The sequence below is a fragment of the Lactuca virosa genome, chromosome 5 (genome assembly GCF_052849685.1).
Source record: "Lactuca virosa cultivar CGN04683 chromosome 5, Lactuca_virosa_CGN04683_v6, whole genome shotgun sequence".
Classification (NCBI taxonomy): domain Eukaryota; kingdom Viridiplantae; phylum Streptophyta; class Magnoliopsida; order Asterales; family Asteraceae; genus Lactuca; species Lactuca virosa.
In genome coordinates, this window is record NC_136430.1 from 42801550 (window position 1) to 42818455 (window position 16906).

Below are 16906 nucleotides of genomic sequence, written 5' to 3' on the forward strand. Positions count from 1 at the left end.
CATTGGATTGGGACAGAAACTGATTGGCTATAAAATTGTAATTTTTTGTCCCACATGTTAAGGTTAAACAAGGTAAGACATGGATTGGAGGTCTTTTGTTTATGAAAAAGACGCAAATACCCTCATCATAAAAAATAGCCTTAATAAGCTTATATAATTATGTTGTGTGAGGTTTCATTTTCTTGTTTAGTATGGGACCGAAGAAGCTTTGTAGGGCTAACTAAAATGATAAGGACGAGGAGAGAATTTATGTCTTTTGCACATAAGATACCTACATATCCAATGCATGTGTCAGATGCAATACAATCTGTTATGTCATGTCCTGTGTTGTGTAAGTTTCAGTGGATGCTTAACTGAAAATACGTGTTTGGGCAAAATGTAGGACCAGTTAAATGAGCCATAAATGTGGATGCTGGAATAGATTGCCAAAAATGTCATATGTTTTTTAGTTTGCACAAAAAAAATATTTATTTTTAGAATATCATCGTTCTCGATTTGACTTATATCATTAGCCCAACTTTTAAAATCGTTGTATCTTCTGCTTTAAAAAAAATATAAAAGGTAAAAGAAAATGAAAATGTTGATACATGAGTGCAAATGATGATGAAATAAACAGAGTGTACTGATAAGTTAGTAAGTTAGTTTAAAATTTGGTTATACAGTTAATCGATCAATCAGTTTTTATTACGAATCGGAAGTGATGACTGTTAAAAGTTGTAAAATATTATAATTAAGGTGAATAAATGAAAGAATAGAATACAACTTTTAGCCAATGAAAATGTTAGAAATTGAGTTAGAAAAATGGCAAATTAATAATCACAACATCGTGTATAGTTTGCCTTCATTTGTTGATAATACCAAAGACACCATGTCACATTCATGTACATACTCTATTCAATTTTCATGATTGCTAAACACCTAACAAATGAAAAAATCAAAATATAATATTTGGTAAGTGTTACCAACATATAACATCCAAAAAATATATTAAAGCTATTCACAAAAAATAATACATGGTCAGTGTAAAAACTATCCATTGTTATTATAGGGGACTTTACTAGAATGGTGCATCGGTTTGATGAGTTTTTTTTATTGCAGTTTAATAAATGATAAATTTACTGAATGATTCATATTGCCAGTCGATTCATTTTATTTTATAAGTTGAAATTTGATTCCTTTTGAGTGTTTTGTAAACCCGTGAAATTTGATTCCTTTTCAATATCATTGGTATAAATGTCCATGAAGTTTTGAACTTCTGTTAATTATTCCGTAATTTTCATTATTATTAGAAAAAATAATTGATATTAATAATAATTTTAGACGTCCATCAATTATTGGAATGTTTGTATAATTCTGAACAATTTTTGTACAACACAAAAAACCATTGAATTTTTTTTCTAATAATAATAATAATAATAATACAAAAAACCCAACAATTTATTTACTTGCATTTAGAACAAATCCTCACATTTTGTTTATATGTATAAAAAACTCTTATATTTTCATTTACCTCTCAGATTTACCAAAATATTCATTTTTTTAAGAAGTTAGCAGTTGTTTTGTGTCAACACATTTATCTTGTTTGATTTTAGGTTGACATAAAAAAAATAAGCAATATCACTTATTTTTGCTTGAATCAAGGGCGGTTTTGTATAGGGTCCTATGATGGCACCGACAATGCCTTACTTGCCTGTATGCAATGTAATTTTCGATTTTTTTTTCTATTATTGTGTCACCCCTAAGATGAAATCTTGCGTCCTCCCAGGATAATATGTAAATTTAAAAGGAATACATAATGCGTTTTATAATATGTTGGTATGCTTTTTGAAATTGTAATAATAAGATGAGATATTAATAGATGAAATGGCAACATCATTATATGTTGTTAATTTTCATTTAAAAAAAGGGATAATGACTTAAAAGGGTAACATATTTATGGATTTGTACATGTTTAGTCACTGAGTTTTTTTTTTGTTCATGTTTTCCCATTGAACTTGTTGAACTGTTCAAAAAACATCCTTATTACCTGCTATCGGTGGTTTAGCCGGTTTCTGGCGAGACTCCGGCGAGTATCCGACCAAAAACACCAAAAAACTTAGATTTAGGTGTTTTTCTTCTGGAAAGTCTTCAACCCCTTCAACCAAGGTTAAACATCTTCAAGAACAACGATCAAAAAACGAGTTCATCATAAATTTCAGATTTACGTGTGTGTTTGTGTTAGATCTGAACAAATTTCAAACATAAACCCATATGGGTGTTGGATTTTCAAACTCAAGAAATCAAACCTAGAAATCAATTTTTCATCGTCATCTTTTTTTGTTCAAACTCAAGAACTCAAACCCAGAAAATAATTCTTCATCTTCATCTTCTTCGATCAAAAATTCCAGATCTATCGAGATCTTCTAACGGGTTTGTTCATCGTGTTCTTGAGATCTTTATTAGGTTCATCAGGGTTGTTCATCGTGTTCTTGAGAACTTCTTCAGATTTGAATGTGTCTGTGTATGTATTAGATCAAAACACGAACCTATATCTACATGTGTGTATGATTTCGTTTTTTGCTAGATCTGCCTTGGACGCAATCGTTTTGCTCAAGAAATCATTTCTGGTGTTTTATTCTTCAAAAAACCAAAGGTTTGCTCAAGAAATCGTTTCAGATTTGCTTAAGAACACCATGAACGGAGGTTGAAGACGATGAACAATAATCTGATGTATATTTATCTGTGTTCATCACATATCTGATATATGTGTTTCAGCCTCCATAAATCGAAGTATGTGTGTGTGTGTTCATCTTCTTTGTTTGTAGATCTTCATCGTGTTCATCTTCTTCCCAGATATGAGATTTTGGTTTTTGGAACGATTTCCAGATCAGTTAGTGTGTTCATGATTTTGGAACAACACTCATACACTTCTCTATTCTTTCCTTTCTGAAGTAGAATTTGGAACAACACATACTATCTTTCACTCCCTTCGAACACCATCATCTGAAAATCATAAACCCAAGAACTCGATTTTAATGGTGGCTTGGAGGTTAAAGACGATGAATAGTGATCTGATGTGTATGTATGTGTGTTTATATATTTATTTTTGTATGTGTTCTTGAATCTGGAATATATTTGATGTGTTAATCTTTGTTTTATGAAAAGATTATGTTTCGCCGGAAAAATCATGAACATCGGAGCCTCGCCGGAGAAAAAGACCGGAGACTCGCCAGAAACCGGTTAAACCTATGATTGCAGGTCATAAGGATGTTTTTTGAACAGTTCAACAAGTTCAATGGGAAAATATGGACAAAAAAAAATCTCGGTGACTAAATGTGTACATATCAAAAAATATGTTACCCTTTTAAGTCATTATCCCTTAAAAAGATGACAACTTATTTTTCATCAACTTATTAATATTTTTTAAAGATGAATTACCATTTGATTTATTTGATTTTGTGACCATTAGGAGGGTGTTTGTTTTAGCTTCTAAAATGACTTTTGACTTTTTCTTTTAGAAAAAGTCAAAAAGATGCTTGGGAAGACGAGAATGACTTTTGAAAATGACTTTTCCAATAGAGTAAATTTGGTCTTTTTGAAAAGTCACGAAATCACGACTTTTCCAACTTTTCAACAGTGTTAAACATTAAAATTACTTTTATATCTCCATCTACCCCCAATAAATATGTAAACATGTCATTTTTAGTCATTTTGCATGTAAAAATTAAACAAAACACTTTAATTTTTGATTTTTTCTCTTCAAAAGCTAATCCAAACACATTTTAAAAAACAAATTTTACAAAAAGTCTTTTTACAAAAAAGACTTTTGCCCCACAAAAGCTAAGCCAAACACCCTCTAGATAATCAGTTTATTCAATGGAGGGTAAAAAAGGAAATGTGTTGGTACACTTTTGTGGGACTTAAATCGAAGCATATCTCAAACTCAAAGTCGTCACAGGCTCACAAAGCAGACGAAGAAGCTCTCAAGAACTATTACTGATCATTTGATCAATTTGTTTTGAAGATTTTGAGAGCAAAGACCCCTACAGGAGGCAATGACAAGTTCAACGGCGGTGAATTTGGAGGATTTTCAGTCGGTAGACCTAATGATGGAGCTGCTTCGTCGTATGAAATGCTCTACCAAACCTGACAAACGCCTCATTCTCGTCGGTAACCTCTTGTTTGCATGTCCATTTTTTTCTCCATATATAAGCGTTTCTGCCTGAGTTTTGTTTCACAAAGTGTTGGTCTTGTTAATTTGCTCAGATCCGATGCGATTTAGTCAACAGAAGGTTCTCTTTTAGGATTTTTTTTTTTAATTTTTTTTTTAAATTCATCGGATTGCTATGTCGAACATGCTGCGCTATTTAACATATGCCAATTTCCTAAACATGACGTTATCAGGGATTTGATTCGGTTAGAGAATTGCAGAAACGTTCATTTGGGATTCTGTTTGCTATGAGTTTTTGTGTTTTCTTATTGACTTTATCGTATTGCTGCGTAGAAATGCAGCAAATATGATTCTTTTTTCCCTAAACGTGAGGTTATAATAAGTACTTGATTTTGGATTTGGTTTAGTTAGAAATTTTGGTTATTATAGGAGATTGCATAAACATTCTTTTAGGATTCTATTTGCTTCCTATATTGTTTACAGGAGGGGTAATCATAATAGCGACTAGCGAGGTAGAGTTAGTGTCAAATTTTAGAGCTTAGTGAAATCATAGGCAAGTGTATAACAGATCAACATTTATTACAACTTTTGCATGTTGTATTTTGCCTCAAGATTAATGTGAATTATGCGACACATTCTTATTATTCTAGGTAAATAGTGTCTCAGTTGGAGATCTTTGATTCATTATGCGTTTTCCATGAAAATTAAGATATGTTTTTTCATCTTGTGTAGGACCCCCTGGATCTGGTAAAGGCACCCAGTCACCAATAATCAAGGATGAATACTGTCTATGCCACCTGGCAACAGGTGATATGCTAAGAGCTGCTGTTGCTGCAAAAACCCCTCTTGGAATCAAAGCAAAAGAGGCTATGGAGAATGTATGTGTTTTACTTTACTATATATACTTGTTTGTACTCACATCACATCCTATATTCCTATGTGTTTAATAGGGACAACTGGTTTCTGATGACTTAGTAGTGGGGATAATTGATGAAGCTATCAACGAACCTTCATGTCAAAAAGGTTTCATTCTTGATGGATTCCCAAGAACAGTGGTCCAGGCAGAAAAGGTTTTTTTTTTTTTTTAACATCAATCAAGATTCTTGAATGTGATATTTAATTGTGTGTTATGTTATAGCTTGATGAGATGCTTGGAAGGAGAGGGGTGAAAGTTGACAAAGTGCTAAACTTTGCAATAGATGATGCAATCTTAGAGGAGAGGATTACTGGCCGTTGGATCCATCCTTCAAGTGGTCGGAGTTATCACTCAAATTTTGCACCCCCTAAAGTTCCTGGCATAGACGATGTATGTCAGATTTATTTATTTATATAATTTAGTAATCAGCTTCATTGAATTTTTTTTATTTATTTATGGTTTTTGAATGACTTTTGTTACTTTGTGTGTGTTGAAGGTGACTGGAGAGCCTTTGATTCAACGGAAAGATGACACAGCAGCTGTCCTAAAGTCAAGACTGGAAGCATTCCATAAACAGACTGAGCCAGTATGTCTCATTGTCTTCAATTAATATATAGTGTCAATTATACTTGTAAATAACTTATAATTTTTGTGTTTGGTGTTTGATTTGAAGGTTATTGATTATTACAAGAAGAAAAACATTGTTGCAAACCTTCACGCAGAAAAACAGCCACAAGATGTTACAGCTGAGGTCCAGAGTGCTCTCATGAGATGATATGCACAATTCCCATATTTTTTTTTTTTTGCTTAGTATTTGTACGAATGTGGTTTTGGAATTGAGTCCTTTCTTTTTTGTCTCACTTTCTTTATTTCGGACTAATCTATGTTGTATTATGAGAACAGTTGTATGTAGGAACACTACTCTTTTTGAGGTTTTGATCCAGTTACAAATTAAATACAAATACCCATCTAGACTTCATAGAATAGTCGAAAACCTCTTATTTATTTTGTATTGCAAATTAGTTAGATAGGATAATTGCAAAGTTTCTTTCATTTGATTTGCCAAGAAAGTCTAAATGGGTTGATTTAGAAGAGTTCGAATGTTGGAGCTCTAACTTCAGCAAAATAGCAGTCGAAACAACTTTGAAAACTTGAACTTTAAAGATTGGTTGGAGCTCTTCAGCAAGAAGAGACTCTCCAAAAATAGGCGTATGCCACTATAGGCAGCGCGCACACGGTATTCTTTAGTAAAAGGCGAAAGAATAGTTCGCTTTGTGCTCACTGCATGGCTGCGTGCCTTTCACTTCTCCAGCTGCTTGGTTTATATAACGACTCCAAAGCCTTCTATTTACTCTGAGCTAGCGATGTGGGATGAACTCCCAAACTAATTCAAAGTGGTTGGTTGCAAGATACTAAATAATTCCAATAAAATATTCCATCTGGACATAAATTTTGATTTTTTAGAAACTAATGGATAAAATTACCAAAGTGTTGTTTTGATTAAAAAAAATGGAAGAGTGAAATTCTTTTTAATATTACATTAACGCACACGGATAAATTTGTAATTTTATTTTATTTTCTATCGTAGTAATGTGAAACTTTTTTTTTGAATATAAATAACTTGAATTAGAGTGTTTTAATTCAAAGTTTCTAAAACGCTTTATAAATCAAAATCATTAGTACCAAAACACATCCAAACATCTCATGAGTTTTACATTTTACTTCTATCAAATAAACAAAACTTATGACTAGCATTCTATCATATACATATACACAATCAACAAAAAAAATATGTTATCTTTTGCTTGGGAGTTCTGTAATTGTACACCTCAATAATGGCTTTGCTTCTTGCTAACCATAAGGATTTCCCAACAACTTTAAATTTTTTTACATTTTTTTCATTTGGTCATATGATGAATAGCCATAAAAAAGAGGTAAGAATGTTAACTCCAGGGCCGGCCCAAGGGCAGGGCGAGCTGGGCCACTGCCCAGGGCATCAACTTAACGGGGGCATCAGTTTTAGTCCACCTTTTATAAGTCTAAAAAATCATTTGGCCCAAATTTTAATACAAATAGAGGTTCAAGTCCACCAACATGTATCACATCAAGCCATCAAGGATGATGGCATCGCAACAGGGTGTGCGCACATGCATCTTGAAGGCGACAAAATTTTCAGAAGACGAGGAGACTTCACGACCAATTTAGAAAATGAGAAGACAGACACTCACGCAGTTAGATTCTCCCAGTCGCTTTGAAACATTGAAATCTCGAATGTGATGCAGTAAGCCGACACTGGTAAAAGAAATCAATTTATTTATCAGTTTATCAGACTTTGGTTTCCCATTTCCGGTTTTAAAATTTTATGATGTGTGCTTACTTAATTTTTTGAGTCTTTGTAAATTCTGATTCAGATATGGCTTCATGATTTCTGATTTTGTTTAGTGATTAGCTTCGTGAAATTGTAAATACCCCATATTTGGTTTCCAATTTGAGATTAAATTATTTATATCTCTGATAACTCAAGGATGAGGACCATTGAGGCATTGGGTTATTTCAAAGTTCAAGTTTGGAGGAAATTTACATATTTGTAGATACCGATGTTAAATATTGATTCACAATTGTTTCTTTTGTACTCTATTTGTTGGTGATGCAATGTTCCTTTTTTTTGGATTATTGATTTTGTGTTAGACTAGCTTCAATACAATTTCTATTTTAATTTTTAGTTATTTTTTGAGTTGTGTTCATCATTCAACTTTTTGATAAAAACTATTTCTTTTTCAAGTATACTCCTCAACATTTGATGAGAAAGCTAAATATCATTGTAGATGGAAAATTGTGATATGGCAAGTTGTAACATGCATTTTAAAAACATCATAAAAAAGTTGGTCACCCCATGATGCAAGTACATCACCTTTTTGAGTAATATTTCACCATTTGAATTATTGTTCTTTCAATATTAGTATTTGTCTTGATTTTAAGAGTAGTTGCTTCATATTGTTCAATGTTTTATGATTTTGGAAAAAAGAAGTATAAACAGCTAATTATACACCAGAAAAGGAAAATTGGATTGAACAGAGATAATGAATATTGATTTAGGAGATTTGAGTATTGTTAGACTAGTTTTTATGGTGTAATTAGCATATGAGATATGTTACTTATGGTAGCACTTAGTTTTGTATTAACAATGTTCTTTGTTTTGCGGGTTATGTTGATGTATTAGACCCCATGGAAGTTCCAATTCTAATGAGTAATGAGATTGGATATGATGAAATTAATGGTTAGCAATTAGCAAAATAGAAATCTTGAATTACATTGTCCAGAACAATGAAATTGTTTAATGTTTTCAAAAAAACATAGTTGTAGTTGTTATTGATAAGAAAATAATAAATAAATAATGTATTGCACTATGTTTAATAATATTATATAGTATGTGTTTCTTGAATTATATTGTACATATATAGGGGCATTTTTAATTAATCTTGCCCTGGGCATGAAAAACCAATAGACCGGCCCTCAGTGGCGGATCCAGAAAGAAAAATTAGGGCTAGCACAAATTCTTTTGGGGTTGAACTACTAGAAAAAAAATTTGTTTCCAAAGGAAGTTTCCATTACAAAATCGTCGCTAAACCGGTGAATTTACACTAATTTTAAAATTATCAGACTTTGTGATAGATTGCTGACGGATTAGTGACGAATTTGTGACGGATTTCCAACGGATTTGTGACGGATTTTCGAAAAAAAAACACAAAATTTACATTTGACGGAAAAATTGGAGGGGTAGTCCGGGATACCCCGAGCTACATAGTAGCTCCGCCCCTGCCGGCCCTGGTTAACTCGGTTAAATAAAAAAGAAACAACATCAAAGTCCTACATTAAATAAATAAATAGCTTCTAGAAAAATTGGTTGGAGGCTTCAACATAATAAGAAGGAACTCTTTGAAATGGGTGCATGCCACTATATATCTACAAAGAACATTTTATTTTACTATGATAAAAGTTTGACATGAAATATCTACAAAAAATAATAATAATAATAATAAATAAATAAAAATTGTATTCTCGCCTTCGGATTTTCTAGTTCCAATTTTTTTTACTCCCTCACAAATTGATTATTTTCTCTAAGGGTGTTTATGTAAGATTATAACTTTTAATAACTCCAATAATTATATTTGGATACCAAAATATTGGTTTTGAAGATAATGTGTAATTACTTAATAATCTCTAATTTTACTAAATTACATTATGCTTATATAATAGAGATGAATAATTCGACAAGTCGGTAAGTTAAGTGACATGTCAAAACTGATTATTTTGGTTCAAGCCGAGTTGGGTTGTTATGAAACTATTGTTCCGATCATAATATAAATTTTTAAATAAATAATTAGAAATTTGTATCTGTTTAAGATATAATTACGGTTACGTTAAACTTAGTCGGCTTGTTTAATATATATATATATATATATATATATATATATATATATATATATATATATATATATATAAATATTATTTTAATTTTAACTATTTGGCCGTTTAAAATAAAACATAACCTAACAGACTAGACACATTAACAAGTGCATGAATCAAAATTATGATATTTGTTCTTGGGGAAAACACATTAAATTATTCAATCACTTATTCATTTATACAGGGTTACAATTATGTAAGTGTCAATAGTTCATTTTGCTTTTAATTATTCATGCATATTGATATGACTTACTCACTTAGTGTTTCGAACACTTACTAATCTCGTTTTTATCAAACGTCTTAGTATTTATCGTTTCCACATTTGTGGAGTAATTAGCACAAATCTACAGTGCTCCTTGATATCTCATGTACCCTACCTTCCTCCTCTTGTCACACGTTACATTAAGTGGGTGTTTAATGTTTGTTTGTTTTTTTATAGTTGGATTTGTATATAGAAGTCAAATGTCCCGTTTAAGATTTTATTAGACCTCAAAAAAATAACTAAAACCTATTATTTCTTCTTAATGTGTCAGTTTCTTTTAATTTGGAGCTCTTAGTGTGATCTAATCGAATAGTTAATTATAACTAAATAATTAAAAAAAGTTAACGATGTATATAAGAATAGGACGTATAAATAAGGAATATTTGTTAATTTAATCCTTTTTCAATCTATAAATGGTTTTGTAGTTAGACTTCAAAATTTTAATTTCAGTTTCCCGCACTAAAAAAGAAAAGCAAATTGTCATTTATGCTTTCGGCTTTATCTTTGTAAGACTCGGTATTTCCAACTCCTGAACGTTAGTTTAAATGATTTAATCGCTCTATATTTTTTAATCAATGAAAAAATTGATAAGCTAAAAAGTTCAAACTTTATAGATTGTTTGGAGCTTTTCAAGAAGAAAAGACTCCAAAAATAGGCGTATGCCACTATAGGCAGCGCGCACACGGTATTCTTTAGTAAAAGGCGAAAGAATAGTTCGCTTTGTGCTCACTACATGGCTGCGTGCCTTTCTCTTCTCCAGCTGCTTTGGTTATATAATGACTTCCAGCCCCTCTGTTTCCTCTAAGATGCCGATGTGGGATGCACTCCAAACCACATTTTTTTAAACTTCTTTCACCCAAACCTCACCTTTTTTTTTTTTTTGTAAGAATGATTCTAACTTCAACTTTTAATACTTTGAAAACTAAGATGGTTTGGATTTACTTTTTTTAAGTGGTTTGTAAATGTTTTTAATAATACGATTTTTTTACTAAAGACCATCCTCATTTTTTCTCAATAGAAGTATAATGAAATCAGTAAGCTGAGAAACATTGTAACAACGATAATGTAATGTAATGGTATAGTTTTCGTAATAATATTTTATATATTAATTATTCATAAAAAAATTTGAGTTCATTTTAACTCGATACATAAAGATATTATTGGATAAAACAATTTAGAATGTTAATATACCATCATGGGTGATGGGTGACTTTTAAGTTTAATATTACTTAAACTTTTTATTTTCCATTATTTGATTGTTTGAGAGATAAAACATAACTAAATTTATAAATTTATAAATATACAAGTGAATGGGTCGAAATTGTCATATACTTAGTGAAATTAGAATCATGACTTTGGAAAAAGAAACCCAAACAGCCATTTTGCACGCTTCAAATGATTCAATCACTCATTCAAATGTAATGATATGAGTTTATGTTTTTATGTAAACATATATACTTCTATGTAAAAAAAACATATTTTGCATAAAAATATTCATTTATACATTTAAAATACATATTTATTACAAAACTAAAATATATTTTCATCAATATACATATTTATACATATAAAATTGTGTATTTGTAAGTAAAATTATGTATGTGTATTTTATTATATGTATGGATGTGTATATTATATGAATACATACTTAAAAATATGTATTTAAATCATTTACTTTAACATTTATATACTTATTGTAAATTTAAAGCACTACAATAATTATCAAAACTCGGTATGGTTCTACCATCACCGTTGTCATTATTCTCTTCTTTTAGATGACAGTATACATCTTAATCTACCTATCTAATAAGTGAAACATTTTGTACTCGTGACATCTCTCTACATCCATCTTTCGATTATTGTGAATTGACCATAATGCTATTCGTCTTATTTTTCAGAATATAACTCCATATTTGTTTCCTATTTACTCCACGAAAATATTTAATGCACAATGAATATATTTGGTATACAATCCTCTATTTACGGAATGTGTATGCAATCATTTGCATCCAATCCTATGCATCATATGTGATTTCGGCAAATAATAATAATAATAATAATAATAATAATGATAATAATAATAATAAACAAACATCAACATCAACACCATTATACATTGCAAATACGATTAATAAGTATATTTTTACTTTAGAAACAATTCATGCGTATCATCAAATAAAGAAAAACTATAATTCATAAACAGTAATGGTAAGATTTTCTCATTTTACTTTCAAGCTTTATACCCTATTCCGGAGTTCAAGTTAACAAGAGAACATAAGTTAATGTCATATAAAACACATTATCGAGGTTCTTAGTTATTAGTTGAATCTTCTTGAACATATCATTTGAATCACCAATATTTGTACCCGACAGAATGTATGATTGGTATTTCAACGGATAACCAATCATACACACAAATGATGTAAATTAACTTAATTTCTTTATATCGTCCAAACATAAAGTCTTCATAATGTTATTTTAAGTAGCTTCACCAACTATTAATGGAGAAAATACCTAAAACAAAAAATTCTTAATAATAATTATAAATGTTTTATAAATTTTTTTACCTGTGGTTTCCACGGGTTGTAACCTAGTTTTATATATACCACACCATCTATTTCCAAAACAGGCGGAGAACGCATCATCTACAATCCATAGGTCTCAAGTTTGAACCCTACCCTCGACATTCTTCCCATTTATTTCTAAGATAAAGTAGGTATTGTATAATGAAAACAAATTATAAGATTATTATAGAATAAATATTAAAAATAAAAAATTACGATACGTATATATTCTTAGTTGGTTTAATCGGTTAAATCGAATATCAAAATTTAAAATATAAAACCGAACCAACGTAAACCAAAACTGAATAATTCGAAAAAACTAATAAATAAATAATTGGTTTTATTAAATAAATAAAAGAGTTCTTTTTAGTATTTAAATATGGATTATTTAGCCAATCAATAATTTTTTTAAGTTGTATTCCTTTCCCTCTTATATTTGGCCACATTCTTGCCCGTTCCCACTGGGTTTTTCTGATATCTGGCCACGCCACTAGAAAAATCATATAATGATATTTTTTTTAATTAAATAAAATATGTTAGGTTTTTGTGAAGTTTTATCTTAAAAAAAACTATTTCGTTTTCATATTTTATGAACATATTGGAAAATAAGTACTAAACATGGTCATTGTATGATATTAACTTTCTATTTTTGACCACTGAAATGATTAACTCCATAAAAAATACAGCTTGCCGCATTCAATGGTTGAAAAAGTAGAAAATTTAAATTATGTATTAATGATAAAAATACTTAGCATTCTTTTGCAATCAACCCCTTACAATTTGTTAAAATTTACTAATTCTCACAAACAATGCCTTCTAGTCAAGTCAATATCACAAAAACAATAATCCCCCAAGAACCATGTTCAATCAGAAACTTCAAAACTGTTGTCTTAAACTATCATCATTCTCTTCTTAAATCATACATCATTCCAAATCAACCCTCTGGCCTTTTGATTTCTTTGATTTTCGATCCTTTACGTTTTTCAGCTTTTCATGTTCAACAGAAAGCAATCCTTCCTCGTATTTGTCTACATTCTTTGGTTTTTTGGACTTTTTATTTTCTTTTGAATGTGGCCCTTCATCAGCATCATCATCTTCATCTTCATCTACATTCTGTGATTTTTTGGACTTTTTTCGTTTAACAGAATGCGATTCATCATCATCATCATCATCATCTCTGTCAACATCGCGTGATTTGGATTTCTTCTTTTTGCGTTTAACAATTGGTGGCGACTCCTCATCTCTTTCTATTAGCTCATCATCTTCTTTTGGTTCACTTGGAGGACCAGAAGCTGCTGCAACTTCTGTTCATGCAGATTGAGAATCAAAAAATGTGTGAGCTATTTTCCCTAATGGGGACGAGAAGGGCATTCACGTCTTTTGCTCATGACCAGACCCCACCCTTTTGGGTAAATTGCATATTTTCCCTAATGTTTTGTCTTGTCCTAAGTAATATGAGAGTGACTAACCTTCATCGTTAAAATGAGAATCGAAGACGACATTTGTGAGATGCTGCTTTAAGAAAACCTGCATTCATTCTCCAACAACTTAGAATACAATTACAATCAAAAGTAGTAGCTAGAATTTCCTTTTTCCAAACAAAATCTTTACAATCCATCCATCTTCAAACTATAATTAAATCCACAACTCAAAATGTTTAATGTGGAACTTTATGTAAAACCTTGTTTCATTTTAGGACCAAAATATGCAATCTGTTTAACCAGTTGAAACATGGTTTGCATATCATAATTCATATCAGTTGTATAAATCGGAAAAATAAATTATTAAAGAAGTGGAATATTGTTACATAAATTGGTAAATGAGTGCATAAATAAGTACTATTCAACTGGTTTGAATTATTTGTATGCCCTTAATGGTTAGTGTAACAACATACCGCAGAGAGTAGCTGCCTTGATTTTATATCCCATATGCGCAAATAGCTGTCAAGTCCTACAATACCATCAAAATTTGTAAGAAGGTTAGGACTAAATGTCTAAATGGAGAAAACCTCTTTTCACTGACTTTTTCTATTAGGTCCTTTTTGTATTAATTTAATTTCCGGATTAAACCATGTCCCAATTAAATCAAAAAGAAGTTTCCAAAAGAAAATACCAAGACTGCAATAAATATGAAGGGCTTGAAAAAAATAAAAATAAAAACTCACCACAAGAAGCTATCACTGGGAGATCAGGATGCCTGGCTATTGATCTGATGCTTCCAGAACATTTCCCCAAAAAGCAGCCCAATAGTTTCCCTTCAGCAAAAAATTACCAACTTGAAATTAAATTGCATTAAAACAAATGTCAACATTCGTTTCTTGGTCATGTCAAGAAAAAAAATAAGATACATTTTTCTGGACCGGGAAGTAAAATGACGAAATTACCCTTGTCTAAGAGAAATATTTTAGCAACCAATATAAGAAAAGTTTTGAGAATTGCATACCTGTGCGAATGTCAACAGATGCAAGATCACCAGATCCATTCCCAATGTAAATTGTATTGCCATCTTGATCTTCAGTGATTGCCTTAATTGGTGTCTCACGAAAATCAAATGACATCACAGGTCTTCTTTGAGCAGCCATATCATACAATCGTACCTACAAATACTACTTTTATTTAGACATCTATTCAATATATTCATGTTATTTCAACATATAAATAATAATGAACAACTGAATATTATATGCTTTCTTCAAAGGAAAGGACCTGATGGCTGTTGGTGCCTCCCACAAACTTGCGGTGATCATCTTTGCATAAAAATGTGGCTGAAGTAAACCAGGTTGGTGTAAATATCCCAAGGCTGTTTTTAGGAGGCTGCAGGGGCAAATAAGGAAAATTACATGGTGGAGAAATTGATAGAGAAGGCATTTGCCTATACAACTGTAAACATGCAAAAAAGAACAGATGGGCTTACTGATTTTGCTGTCCAGATTTTCGTATGTGTTGCAAGATCCCATATATTAACTTCTACTCCTTTCCTGATGTACAAAACATTTGTTATATCACAGTATTTGAAAGCCACTATATGAAGAATAAAATATATAAAAAGAAAAAAAAAACTAACCCTCCAAATAAGGCGTAGTTTTCATTATCATCCACTTTACAACATAAGACATTACCAGCTGCACACACATTCCATGTGACTTGATCATCGTCACTAGTGGAGTCCCCTGGTGATTTTGGTAGTGTTAAAGATCTCAGGGTTGAAAGCCCTTTTGTTGTGCATGTAAGCAAGGTGCATGACCTAAATTAAAACACAAGAGATTATGTAAATGATCAGATTGTTACTTGCATATGAATTTGATATCATAACTAAATGGGAAAAGAAGTAATGATCTTGACATATACCTGGATGATGATTCAGATGTTTGTTTTTTGAACAAATGCAACCCAACAATATTATCTTCTTGAGACTGGACATCAGCTTGGTTGCCACTAGGAAGTGAAACTCGAAGATCACCATTGATGGAGCTAATCAATTCAATCTATTTGGCAGGGAAAAGTATATATAGTGAGGGAACAAACAATGCAAGTGCTTAAACAAGAATGGATGAGCTGATAGATAGAACTTACCACACCACTTTTCCTTGCAACAGCTAACAGCTGCAAAATGTTGCAAAAAAAATATGATTAAAAACTGTAAATAGCAGTCCTCAAATGAAAAATCATTACAGTCGATGTCTAATATACACAAGTGTCTAAAATTTTGAAATGAAATATCATATGGTGGAATTAGAACATACAGGGTCGATTTTACGGTCATTAGTAGAGGCGGCAAGCACGCATCGAGAGGATTCCGGTTCACCCCATCTCTCGACCACCTTAGGAACTCCTCCTAGCTTACTTCGTGCTTCAGTGACTACAATCATAAAATACACCAAAAACTATGTGAACAATTCATGATTTGACAAATGCTTTAGCAATACAGGAAGATAAAATTCAAACGTAAATAAGCTAATATAGTTGAAGTAAACCTTTGATGAGACCGAGAACATCGAAAGTTAGGGCGCGAAGTGGAGGACAGCCAGCAGATTCTACTGTGGTTGTTCGTGGCATTTTTCCACCTCTGAATTACAGCTTAGCTAATGATGAAGTACAGAAAAATACTTCACTAGGTGATGAGTAATTACAGAAGTAAAGAGAGGAAAGAGAGGTGAAGGGAAGACGAGAACTTACGTTACTGCAAAGGGAGAGGGTGGTGGCGGTAGCGGAGCTGACGACGGCAGCCGCGGAATAGGTTTGTTTTCCGTTAACTGCGTTTTTTGTAAGGCTTTACACGAAAAACCCTTTGGGCTATATGGTACATTTAGCACAAACGATGTAACAGACCCAGTCAATTAGGCCCAACTAAAAACAACACCCAAGTCAATTAGGCCCAACTATGTAACAGACCCAGTCAATTAGGCCCAACTAAAAACAACACCCAAGTCCAGTGTAATCGTAATTTACCTCTTCTAATAAATGAAACCTAAAAATGACACATTTCAGTTTTTTAGAATGTCTCTTTGACACGTGACATTTTTCAATGATTTTAATTTTTTTCTTTTT

General features: G+C 31.6%; 2 protein-coding genes and 2 non-coding genes across 4 annotated transcripts; 1 reads left to right on the forward strand and 3 right to left on the reverse strand.

Annotated features, from left to right (window-relative positions):
- Positions 1-3909: 3909 nt before the first annotated feature.
- LOC145117732 (adenylate kinase 4-like) lies at positions 3910-6050 on the forward strand. The gene is made up of 6 exons (XM_079054037.1): positions 3910-4149; positions 4883-5028; positions 5101-5220; positions 5289-5456; positions 5563-5652; positions 5740-6050. The coding sequence occupies exons 1-6, from the start codon at positions 4035-4037 to the stop codon at positions 5839-5841; spliced, it is 741 nt and encodes a 246-aa protein (XP_078910163.1). The 5' UTR covers positions 3910-4034; the 3' UTR covers positions 5842-6050.
- A 189-nt stretch (positions 6051-6239) lies between these two features.
- Positions 6240-6357, reverse strand: LOC145118242 (U5 spliceosomal RNA). Its single transcript, XR_013713202.1, has one exon. It is a non-coding gene; the product is annotated as a U5 spliceosomal RNA (small nuclear RNA).
- A 4061-nt stretch (positions 6358-10418) lies between these two features.
- On the reverse strand, positions 10419-10534 carry LOC145118240 (U5 spliceosomal RNA). Its single transcript, XR_013713200.1, has one exon. It is a non-coding gene; the product is annotated as a U5 spliceosomal RNA (small nuclear RNA).
- Positions 10535-13059: 2525 nt separating this feature from the next.
- LOC145117322 (Transducin/WD40 repeat-like superfamily protein) lies at positions 13060-16636 on the reverse strand. The gene is made up of 13 exons (XM_079053622.1): positions 16535-16636; positions 16333-16440; positions 16102-16217; positions 15932-15961; positions 15707-15843; positions 15423-15602; positions 15273-15336; positions 15065-15172; positions 14802-14955; positions 14524-14613; positions 14254-14309; positions 13829-13886; positions 13060-13663 (listed from the first exon to the last, which is right to left on the reverse strand). The coding sequence occupies exons 2-13, from the start codon at positions 16412-16414 to the stop codon at positions 13284-13286; spliced, it is 1455 nt and encodes a 484-aa protein (XP_078909748.1). The 5' UTR covers positions 16415-16440; positions 16535-16636; the 3' UTR covers positions 13060-13283.
- Between the last annotated feature and the right edge of the window lie 270 nt (positions 16637-16906).